Here is a 12,167-nt window from a genome sequence, read left to right as displayed (position 1 = left end):
AAAGAGGTGAAGAAGCGTGTACAGGCAGGATGGTACGGGTGGAGAAAAGTGTCAGGTGTGATGCGTGATAGAAGAGTTTCAGCTAAAATGAAAGGAAAGGTGTACAAAACTGTGGTGAGACCAGCGATGTTGTTTGGTCTAGAGACAGTGTCAATGAGGAAAAGACAGGAGACAGAGCTGGAGGTAGCAGAGATGAAGATGCTGAGGTTCTCTCTGGGAGTGACCAGGAAGGATAGGATCAGGAATGAGTACATCAGAGGGACAGCACATGTTAGAGGTTTTGGAGATAAAGTCAGAGAGGCCAGACTGAGATGGTTTGGACATGTCCAGAGGAGAGATAGGGAATATACTGTGTAGGTAGAAGGATGCTGAGTTTGGAACTGCCAGGCAGGAGGCCTAGAGGAAGACCAAAGAGGACATGAAGGTAGTCGGTGTGAGAGAAGAGGATGCAGAAGACAGGGTTAGATGGAGGCAATTGATTCGCTGTGGCGACCCCTGAAGGGAAAAGCCCAAAGGAAAAGAAGAAGAGTCACAGTCCTGACATTGATCACGAAGCAATCAGAGGTTATACAAGGAAAGTATTTATTGCTTTAACATACAGCCACAGAAATGGACAGCTTGTGATACTACTGCAGTCACTTCTGCTATCTTTCCACAACACCCTCCTTCAAATGATTATCCTCAATAATAATAAAGTCCTGTAGCTTCATTGCCTGCTGCTGGTCTCACCAGCACACTTGTGATTGTTAACGTGGTACTTAAAAGAGAATCTTTCATCACACACACTGCAACTGAATTCTTTCTCTCCAGCGTGTATTCTTGTATGTTTTGTCAAAGATGACTTATAAGCAAATCCTACTCCACAGAACGGGCAGGTATAAGGTTTCTCGCCAGTGTGGGTTCTCATGTGTGATGTCAAATGGGACTTTTGAGATAATCTGACGCCACACACTGAGCAAGTGTAAGGTTTCTCTCCAGTATGTGTTCTCATGTGTGATGTCAAATGAGACTTCTGAGATAATCTGATGTCACACACCGAGCAGGTAAAAGGTTTTTCCCCGGTGTGTGTCCTCATGTGTCTTTTCAAATCTTGATTCCGTACAAAACTTATACCACACACTGAACAGGTAAACGGTTTCTCTCCAGTGTGTATTCTCATGTGTTGATCCAACCCTGAACTCTCACAGAAACATTTGTTGCAGAGTGAACAGGAATATGGTTTCTCTCCAGTGTGTATTCTTGTGTGTGTTATCAAATGTGCTTTCTCGTAGAATCCTTTCATACAAAATGAGCAGAAGAACGGTTTATCTCCTGTGTGATATCTCATATGTCTTTTCAGATTCTTTTTGTAGCCAAACGTTCTGTCACATTGAGAGCATTTAAAGAGTGTGTTGTCAGTGTGACGTGTCATATCAGCTTTAGAGTCTTCATCATCACTGTCACGACAGCGTGGCGTTGTGTCATCACTATATGATAGTGGAGATAAGAGGATGTCCGCTTGTGATCCTCCACAGTGGTCTCCATCAGCTTCTGTTATGTGTTGTGTTGCGCTGCCGCTTGGAGGCTCCACCTCTCTCTTTTCCTCACTTTGATCTTTGTCTTCATCATCTTCACTCTTCACAAGGACACCAAACACTGGGAACTCCTCCAGTCCTTCAGGATGTTCTCCCTCCTGACTGACGCTGTGATCACCCTCTCCCATTTTAATGTGGGTGCGCTCTGGCTCCTTAATGTGGGGGGGCTGTGCTTCCTCCTGCTGCTCAGGGGGTAGATGGTCTTCACTGACATCTGCAGGACACAAAAGGTAAAAACATGCTTTAGAAAAGTCCAGCTTTGCTGCATCACATGAGGCATTGTCCTGCATAGCATATGTTCTGACAATGTCTCTGAGGATCTCATCAGTCACCACTTTGACACTCAAGACATCATAACCATACCGTACATGAGGAAAATAACAGAGCCAATACAGCAGGTCATGAAAAAAAAAATGGCAACTGTCTTCTCTAACCACCCTGCTTTTGTCCCTAGCTTGTGGACGACCTCAATGGTGGCATCATATACATTATAACTCCAATACCGCCCTCTTTTCACATGCACTGACCCGCATTCTTCTTTGGTATTCGTCTCCTTTCTTCTTCTTTGGGAATTAATGTCGGTTGGCAAACTAGCTCATTTGCGTGTTACTGTCAACTACTGGGCTGAAGTGTGGAGCTGATGTTTGTTAGCAACAAAAATGTTCAATAATAATAATACAATCATTCAACTTTACCCAGCACATCAATTTCCCAACCCACACCCACGGACACATCTTCAATAGGGATATGTACTAAAACTCAGTGCCGTAACAGCTCCGGTGCAGACGTAAATGGTAGTACCGGGGCGGAAAAACTAAGTAGCTATCGGAATCTCGTTTTGGTACTAAATGAATGCAACAATTGCTTCAAGGTGATATTGTGCAAGTAATGTCTTGTAAAGACTGTAGCATCCTGACAGAGGCACACAGAATCTGATATCTTATCTTTTTAAAACAAACACCAATAGCAGTGCTCAATTCCAACACGTTTCATCATTGTCCACCAATCACATTCCCGGAGAGCGAGGCACGTTCACCAACACCGGAGTTATGAACATCAACATTACAACACAAGCACGTTGTTACACTAACTTCATTTTGCTCAATTAATACATGCCGACTCTTGCAGGTAGGATAAATTAGGTGTGCAACGGTGCAGGCTAGTGATGGTAACATGAGCCCGAAGCCTCAAAGCTTGTGTCAGACTTCCTGACTCACACTGCTTTGAAATAGTGCTTAGGCACTATCGTTCTGCAAATATCATGTGACCGATTGCGTTGGAAGCGTGGTATGTCACAGCACGTATTGACGCTTTGAAACCGACTGGTGGCTGTCATTGTTTTGACAGGTTATTTTGGTGCCAAGTTGTGTATATAACAACCACCGAGCTACTGAACAATGCTGGCTTGTAATGACAGCGTTGGCGAGTTTGTTTGTGCGTTTGTAATGGCAACCTGTGTTTCCCTGCTTTTAGTCACATAGATTGCTGTGACTTCACTCTTCCACTCGATGTCGCTAATGTTGCTTTTCACTGAAGCACCGAAGCTCGGAATCTGTTTGGCACAATTTGAAGGAAAGCCTCAAAGCTTCATGAGGCTTCACCCGCTCATCTCTACATGGTATGGTCCGAACCTCGATTTTTGGCCTGTGGTTTTGGTTTCGTTTTTTTGTGCATAAAAAAATAACTTTTTTCCTTGCAAAAATAAGGCTTAAAAATGAAACTGCAATTTACTGGCAGGTAATTCTCCAATAAATAAAATTCTCAAAAAATACATATATTTTTATTTTATTTTTATTTTAAATATATATAGCATACAAAAAAATTAAGGAAGTGGGGGCCACTTTGATGTGTATATTAAAGATGCTAAAAGCAATCAAATGCAGGTCGATATACAGTATTGTTCTGTAAGCTATATAAGTTTTGTGTTATAGGTCAGTGGTCCCCAACCTCCGGGCCGTGGGTCATTTGGTACCAGTCCGCACAGAAAGTAAAAATAATTTCCATTATTTCATTTTTTTGTTTTATTTTGAAAAGTGGCCGGATTCTCTCTGTTACATCCGTCTCGCTTGACGCATGTCCATTGTGCGTGTGCTAACTTTATTTCATGCCTCACAGATACACTACTACTGTATTTTTACCATTTTTCTTTCACCTCATATTTGGTCTCAAATGCTGATACTACGTGGGAATGCATAAAGGTAAGTTTTGATGACTTATTGAGTGCTAATGTTCACATTTGTCTCGAGTTAATTCATGCTAGCGCACTGCCTTTTATCAAACACGTCAAACAGCGATGTAATAATCTTTCTGGAAAAACTTGGCTGGAACTTGAACTGGTGGATGATGGGTCGGCATTCATTTTGTGCTTTTAATTTGATGTTATTCATGTCTTAGTTTTACACAATACATAATAAATAAGATAAATTAGATCGCTATAATGTATGAGCCCCGCACCCCCCCGGTCTGCGGGAGATTAGTGGGAACACAAGCCAGTCCGTGGGTCAAAAAAGATTGGGGACCACTCTTATCGGTGACAAAGCAGATTAGTGTAATTATATATTGTTATTAGTAAGCCGTGGGCCAATAATGAACAAGCTGTGTGGTGAAAACAGCCCCTTGGCTGCACTTGGGACACCACCGGTTCACAATGTTTTCTTTTAGGAACGTGCAAGTGCAACAGTAAGAATTTGAACAGGGTGATTATTTTTTTTTAGTAAAGTTCATTAATACAGTCAAACCTGTCTATAGCGGCCACTGAAGGGAAACGGCAAAAGTGGCCGCTATAGACAGGTTGGCGGCCATTTTGAATTTATGCGCACACATTAACATGTATTCACAAAAAGACTGGAGCAAAACCAAGAGACATAGGGGAAAACGCTCTGTTGACACAAACAGGTAGGTAAAACTAGGTAACAGCTCCGGTAAGGAAAATAGTAATATCAATAACAACAATTAACCAGCGCCGCACATTCGACAGCGCTGGCCTTTTATCCGCCACAAATGTTAATTGACCGCAGCTGCGCGGCCACCAGGCATGAAGCGGCTGCCTCTTCCTCCCCGGAGAAGGCACAGCCCGCCAAATAAGAGCGCGGGCTGGGGACGCTCGCTCCTGGCCTGCAGAACGTCACAAATTTCCATCTTAGATTTTTTTTAAAACACGATTTTAAAAGCAAGAAATAAAAATTTTTGTGAACGAGCCTGAGGATATATGTACAGGATACGCGTGAAGCAGTCATGAATGGGTGTGTGCGTGAACAATTGAGTGCGGAGGAGGTGCGAAGATCGTCGTAAACTAACAATACCATCGCTCCTTTCTTATTGAATGGGCTTCTAATCTCTAATTAGTCGGCAATTAAGTGATATTTTAGATGTTTTACTCAGGTGTTTTGGCTATTTTAGAATCTATTCAAGGCATTGCAAAGTGGGAAGATTACCGTTTTGGCCGTCACTGAATCTTTTCAGGGCGGCGTTGCAAAGTAAGAAGACGGCTTTTTTATGTCGAACTAGGACTCAGTAATTAAAGTCTACACACGGCGGTTTCAATGCTTAAAAAACTCAACTTTTACGTGCATGAAGCTTCTGCTTGAATCTGCATTTTGGCCGCTATATGCGGTCAGATATTGACCAAGGGATACAAAATGGTTTGCTCCCGCTGCCGCATGCATGCTAGCGTTTTTTTTTTTTTTTTTATTGTAGCGTCGCTGGGAGCACGTCCTGTTCCCAGCCTACTTTGCAGTAATGTTTTGGTGCAAATGCTCTTAAAGTTACATGTTTGACCAGGAAATAGCAAGCTCAAAAGAAGACGGCTTTTTTATGTGGAACAACTCTTGATCTTGTGAATGATTGTGACTGAGCTAGGACTCAGTAATTAAAGTCTACACATGACGGCTTCATTGATTGAAAAATGAATCTTTTTTGTGCATGAAGCTTCTACTTGAGTTGGTAATTTGGCCGCTATATGCGGTCAGATATTGACCAAGGGAGAAAAAATAGGTGACTGCTGGCCACGCTGGTCAGGTGACCGCTATACACAGGGTCTATAACGCGTACATTTTCTGCAGGGGGATTTTGCAGCGGCCGCTATAGGCAGGTGGCCGTTTTATACAGGTGGCCACTAAAACAGGTTTGCCTGTAGTTGCAGCACTGTTCTCATCTCTATTAACAACGACAACACACTGCTCTCATCTTATGCACTAATCTTTGTCCATTTACAGAAGTGAAGTGTTCAAAAACTGGTGCACCGCACCTTGAGGTCAGCGCCAGGTTGTGGGGGGCCCGGCGGGCAGAAAGCTGAGGAGATCCGCCGGGTCTGAGTCTCCTCCGTGCATCGCTGACAAAGACGAGCAGACCGTGCGGCCATTGTCGCCTATACTCTCCCCATCCACGCCAAATGCCTTGCCTTTTTGTCTGCTTTTAGGCAGACTGGCCCTCCCTTGAAATATATACATTGTGGGAAATGGGACATTACGTCGCAGGGTGTTGGTGTGGGTGCACACCCACACAGTACAAAATGTATTGCAAACCCGTGGCCCATAAGGGCGGATTGTTCCGTGCAGGGCGGACCAAACGGTCCAGTATTTTACCTAGTACCGCTGCATCGCTAGTTTTTAATGGTAGTCCAACATTGCTACAATTGTGTATCAATTATGAGTTTGTGCTCGAATGGTGCAAAATACATGCACTTTAAATACTGTAAAATCTTTTTTTTTTTTGTTGCACATTGTCTGTGTTCTGTATTGTTGCTGGTTTTGCTGTGATAATTATGGCAATTTCTAGTAGATTTTATTTCATTATGGTGAATGTATTACTTAAGTATCATTTTATTGATATTTCTGTCTTTAAATCTAAAGTCTTTAAATATTCTGTTCAACTTGCATGTCACAAAATTCTGTAAAAATAAAAAGGCATTGTTTTGGGACAGAATTCGTATGTTCCTTTTTTTAAAAGTACTGGTTCAGGCACCGTTGCAGAACCGATACTGCTTCAAAAGTGCCAATATGGCATCGGTAACGGATACTCTAAACGATACCCAACGCTAATCCTGGCTGCTGTCTGGTACTCTGGTCTCATCCGCCATCAACTCTCTAGTCACAACCAACACGTCTCTGACCACTGGACCATCACCACGGACATCCACATTCAAGTCTCCATCTCCAAAGCCAAAAGAACAAAAACATTACAAAATATGCCCAATTTGATTACATTTGATCAAATGCATCACAGACAACGATGAGTTCGAGAACAGAGGTGATGGAAAACATCTGTCTGGTGGATTGGTGGAAAAATAACAGTTTTCAATGACACCGATTGACTTCAGGAGGGGTGTGACACACGCTTCCCTCCCTGCACATCGGAGGAGCAGCTGTGGTGATTGTCTCCAGCTTCAGGTAGCTTGGGGTTTTCCCACCACCACAGACACTTTCACCAACAGATGCAGAAAGAGATCTTCCTGTATGATCAAGGGCCCCACCCAGATTTCACACACCCTTTTTGATTCTCTCCCCACAGGCAGGAAGCTGCGCAGCATCTGGTGCAGAACCACTAGGCTGAGGAACATGTTTTCGGAAGCTATTCAAAGGCTGAACTCCAATGGTGTCCTGCAGCTCCGACACAATCATCTGTCCCTAAAGCCCTGCAATACCCTTCACCCCTGCACGACGAACACTTTACTCAAACATCGACTGTATGACTAGGTGCAATATTAACGTATTATGTGGAAAAGGCCACTGGCCAGTCAGACTCCTCTACATATTATTTTTTGCACACGCAAGTGTTTTTTTTTCAGTGGTAATCTGGACTTTAATATGGCGTGGTTGGTGGCGTCAGTGTTGTGTTTTTTTTAGTTAGAGCTTACAATGCGACTTACTTTTTTTTGGTCTGGTTTTCTTTTTTAGTATGATCTGCATGCTTGGAGTTCCCATTTTAGTTTACTTTATTAGTTAGATTGTCTCTCTTTGGTACTGATTGCTCAAAATCTGGCACCCCAGCTACTCAATTTTGTGCTATGTTGTGTAAATGTGTGTTGGTATGATAAAGTTCTGTGAACCATTAAATTCTCACTTCTTTCCTTAATGCCTCTGCATATGCCATTTTTTGTTCGCTTATATTGCCAGTTATACCCTGTTTTGTCTCCTTTCCTCTTCTTACAGCCTGCCATTCTTCATCTTTCATTTCCACATTTCACTTCTTGGCAATGCTCCTCCACTCGGTAAAGTTATTCCAAGTGACCTTTTCATGTTAATGATCAAATATTACGTTAGTAAACATGTGAGAGTAAGAATGAAGCAAACCTGCGCTCTACAACACACCTTGATGCGCCTTGAAAACACCATCCAGTAGTTGACGTTGTCGCTCATTCTCTTCTTTTGTTCGAAAAAGTTCCTCCTCGTACTCTGCTATCGTTCTTTCTAACACTACAAATATTTCTTCAACAACCGCAGTTAGTCGCTGATTCACCAACGCTCTCAGCATTTGTACTTTACACATTTTACACTCACACTTGAGCTCAACTTAGCTGTTGATAACTTCTGCGTCTCTTTATTAGCAGCTAGCAAGCTAAGCTTGTCTGAGATGCTTCAAATTAAAGCCGAGACGAATTTATCTTGACACGATGAATTAATAATGCGTACTGTTACATGATATATGGAACTGTGTACTAAATAAAGAAAACACACAGTAACACACGCTAATCGAACCGTCTTGCTGAATTACTTTGATTGGCCTTTTCCATTTCCGGCAGACAAGACAGAATTAGTAGAATTACTGCCGCCCTCAGGTGCGGAGGTGTCATTACACCCTTGACCTCTATCTTCTCATGCGGCCACTTTGAGGGAATGTAGGATGTCCTGTACTCTGTCTTTTTGCACACACATCATGGTTCTGATTTTGAGTGTTTGAATATTTTGATACATAATTCAACAGCACGAGTGATGTACTTTACTCTCTCCAGGAATCCAAATTGTTGTTGGCCCCACTCCCTTCTCCCTGTCCAAGCGCAATTAAGGCAGATCAAGAGTCTGTGCACAGAATCCTTTGTACAATCTCCAACACAATGGACTCATTGAACACGTTCTCAAGTAGAATTTCACTTTGTTTAACTTGGGAAACAATTATTGGGATCAGCAATTGTGCTTAGGAAGTTAAAAGTGGTCACATAATGCTATGACTGCAAGAAAAAAACAACACTCGTCAAAGATCAACTATAATCCAGCTGCTTCATGTGTACCATGTTGCACATTGCAGCACAGCCATCCCCAAACGCGTTACAAATAGCACTGTAGCAACAGAGCAATTTGACCGAATGTGCAGTGGTTGCAATGACCTTCTGCATGTGTCTTGACAACATGACTTTCTCCAAATATTTTGTGACTAATACAGTATGTGCCCATATATGCCACAATATGTGCTTACAGCTTTATAAAGCTGTAAGGACATAGTCCATCACTAGATCATCTTGGATTGTCTCCTTCAATTCATTGAAAATAGGACCAAATATGTGTACATAAGGGTCATTGAAATATCCGATGGTCCTGAACGCAGCAGAGATGCTGCCACTTTAGTCTGGGTGCATATCACCTTGTTAGCAGGTTGGATGCTAGCATACACAATGCGCCTGAGCTTAACAGCGATGAAACATCGATTTTAATACATTCCGTCGTCTGTCATATTTCTCGTCTCTACGCAAAAAGGACTATCATCCAGACTTTGATAGACATGACGACGCGCTCAGAAAGGGAAAAAGCCCAAAAACTGAACGAACACCATCAGGCCATTCTGTCTAAACTGCTGAGAGAGGACGGCAACAAATATTGTGCTGACTGTGAGGCAAAAGGTAAATCTTGCATGCTCAACGTCTGAATGACAAATGTGTGGAATAATGTCAAACACAAATGTCAAACCGTGTGCTTACGCGCTGCTTGCTAGCGGTCTCCCAAAGCTAGCAACACAGCACCGTCAGCACTCTTGCCAAGCTGCTCCTGTTTTCTGTCCTAAATGCAAACCATGAACATTAACTATTTCTGTCAACATCTGCTTTATGTTATGTCATGTCACTGAGATAAGCTTCTTTTGGCACTTGGAATTATTCTAAATGATAAACTATCAAGCTCTATATGTGCACAGCGCCAGTAAGTATCCAACTTCCGTTACGCCTTTCCAAAGTAAAATATTCAACGCTTGTAGCGTAACGAAGCATCCGTGTCAATTCAATGCCAAAGGGCTTTCCATAAACTTAGTAATACTGCGTATACTATAAAGTCTATATCTTAATCTTTGAATGTATTATAAAAATCCGACAGATTTTCGGTTTATCAGTCTTACATGCTTCACCTCGTAATAATCCAGCAAACTTTATCTATCATGTAATGTGTATGGATATATTTATTACAACGTTGATTTGCCTTGATATTTAAAAAAAAAGATCAATTTCCGACTAATCCATTTGAGTTAATTAATCCCCTTAACAGAAAGTGTGTTTTACTTTGAAATGCGAAGGTTGGTGATTCCGCACATGTATTGTAAAATTGTCAATAACTTGACACGCGTTGATGACGATGTATCGCTGTCACGTCTTTGCCTGGTTTATTTATGAGTGGAAAACATGCGTCCTCCTCAGTGTGCATCTCTATATGTTTCATCTTATTTTATCTCACTCAAAGACTCTGGTCAGCTTTTGCCAGTCAAACTGTGCAGACTAAATTGCACTACATACATACATACATGTTACTTACATATTCCTAAATATGAATTTGTACAAGGGAAGGCTGAAACCTTCTTTTATGTGTTACAATATGAAAGCCCAATAAGTTAACCAAAATACAGTAGTATATACACTTCTCGCTATAATGCAGTTCCACATCACTGCAAAGTACAATCACAATGATAGACATATTGTTATATGAATACATCTCTGCAAGTGCCAATGAAAACTGACAATGATTATTTCTGTAAAAGCTGAATTGTTGACAGAACTTTTGTATTTGATCTTAGGAGATTGTGCAAGTGTACCTCATGTTATGGCGGGTGAGTGTATACTGTAGTCATGGATAACTGAATTAATTTTGAAATTGTAGATATTTTACCATTTGAGTAAAGAGCCTGTCCATGCAAGGACAACATGCTCGATGAAATGAAAGGAAATTGTATTAGTAATCCAGATAGAACCATCAGCGTACAACTTAAAGACATTTAAACATGTCCATTTAAATACATTATATACTGTATTTTTACCTGCATGTGAAAACCTCAGCTATGTGAAGACCAAACTTAATTTCACATCTCCTCTGTTGATTTATATTAATTTCAGCCTCAGATTTTGGAGCGTACTGTAAGTTTCTCTTTATATTTGAAATATTTGAACCTTTTAGTTCCAGGAACTGCAATTACCAAGAACTAAATGTTCCTGGACAAGACATCGGGATTGCATTACATAGGTTAGGGGTGTCCCGATCTGATACTGATATCAGATATTGCTCAGATATCAGTAAAAAAGGCACTGGATTGTATTGATTTGCAGCGAAAATCTGTGATATAACACTCCGATACAAGCGGTTGACTCCAGATGCCACACCAGCACTTGCCCACGTGATCACAACATCAGTGTGTGCTAACGTGCTAACAAAGTAGCAAAGAGTAGGAGCGATGTCACCCGTGTGCTAGTATTTTTCGTTCAAGTTTGTAACAATGTTGCAGCTGAGTGCAAAACTGCACAAGTTTCCCGTGGTGGCACAGAACCGGGGAAGCTCAATGCGACCAACCTCATGGCACATTTGAAGCAGCATCACAAAAAACAACATGAGGATTTTCAGGATTTTCACAAGACCTAGGCGATGAAACAAACCTCTCTTGCTTAAGCTCTGCCTAGCTGGATAAAACTACACCCTAAATGCATAAAGGAGTAAATGGGTGAGTTTTTCCTAATAGCTACTGTAACTGCCTATTGTTCTCTGTTGGTAATATCACTTGATCAAGACTTTTATACTGTACATTCCACAAAATAAGTAATAAAAAGTATGTATTACTCATGCCGATATCTTATCAGTCCAATATCAGTATCCGCCAATGCTCTGTAGGCTGTAATACCGGTATTGTATCGGAAGTGAATACAGTCGTCCCTCGCCACATTGCGATTCGAACATCTCTCCCTCACTATAGCGTTTCTTCAAAGATGAATTCATTAATAAATTATCGTTTCATGGTTTACTATGCCCCATTAATATTCAAAAAATATTTAAAGACAAGTCATATGTAATATTCTGGTCAGTAGGTGTCAGTAATGTTACACTGATGAGAAATGACCTTACCTGACATTACATTACCTTAACACCGCATGAAGTCAGCCATGGCTTGTCCGACATGATAGAGTGAAAAAGACTTCTCCTCCCATTCTGTGTGGAAGTGGTAAGTTTTTGGCTTCTTACGTTGTCCTTCTTAAGTTTAGAATAAATCAATTGTAGTCTTAACTAGGTGGCTCGGTAGCATGCTATGGTAGCGGCGTCCGTCTCTTATCTCCCTGCAGTGATTCTGTAGCCTGCACATAAGTGGCGTAAAAAATGAATAATAGGAGGATAAAGGTGATGATAGGTGATGATTTCA

The 12,167-nt window shown here is 41.5% G+C and overlaps 2 protein-coding genes across 6 annotated transcripts in view; one reads left to right on the top strand and one right to left on the bottom strand.

Annotated features, from left to right (window-relative positions):
• Positions 1 to 594: 594 nt before the first annotated feature.
• Positions 595 to 8,286, bottom strand: LOC129194021 (gastrula zinc finger protein XlCGF8.2DB-like). 2 transcript variants are annotated; one of them, XM_054798907.1, is made up of 3 exons: positions 7,883 to 8,286; positions 7,694 to 7,802; positions 595 to 1,788 (listed from the first exon to the last, which is right to left on the bottom strand). In XM_054798907.1, the coding sequence occupies exons 2-3, from the start codon at positions 7,743 to 7,745 to the stop codon at positions 707 to 709; spliced, it is 1,134 nt and encodes a 377-aa protein (XP_054654882.1). In that variant the 5' UTR covers positions 7,746 to 7,802; positions 7,883 to 8,286; the 3' UTR covers positions 595 to 706. The 2 variants fall into 2 exon arrangements, with proteins under 2 accessions (XP_054654882.1, XP_054654880.1); XM_054798905.1 differs by lacking the exon at positions 7,694 to 7,802.
• An 841-nt stretch (positions 8,287 to 9,127) lies between these two features.
• Positions 9,128 to 12,167, top strand: part of LOC129194384 (stromal membrane-associated protein 1-like) — a 131,089-nt gene continuing 128,049 nt past the window's right edge. For 2 of the 4 annotated variants that reach the window (XM_054799586.1, XM_054799585.1), the window contains exons 1-2: positions 9,128 to 9,405; positions 10,563 to 10,595. In XM_054799586.1, coding sequence (XP_054655561.1) covers positions 9,288 to 9,405; positions 10,563 to 10,595 — 151 coding nt within the window. In that variant the 5' untranslated portion in view covers positions 9,128 to 9,287. The remainder of the gene's footprint in view (positions 9,406 to 10,562; positions 10,596 to 12,167) is intronic. The other 2 variants (XM_054799588.1, XM_054799587.1) reach the window with 1 other exon arrangement.

This window comes from Dunckerocampus dactyliophorus, chromosome 14 (genome assembly GCF_027744805.1).
Source record: "Dunckerocampus dactyliophorus isolate RoL2022-P2 chromosome 14, RoL_Ddac_1.1, whole genome shotgun sequence".
Taxonomy (NCBI): Eukaryota; Metazoa; Chordata; class Actinopteri; order Syngnathiformes; family Syngnathidae; genus Dunckerocampus; species Dunckerocampus dactyliophorus.
The sequence above is the reverse complement of the archived record's forward strand: the minus strand, read 5'-3'. Positions and strand labels throughout refer to the sequence as shown.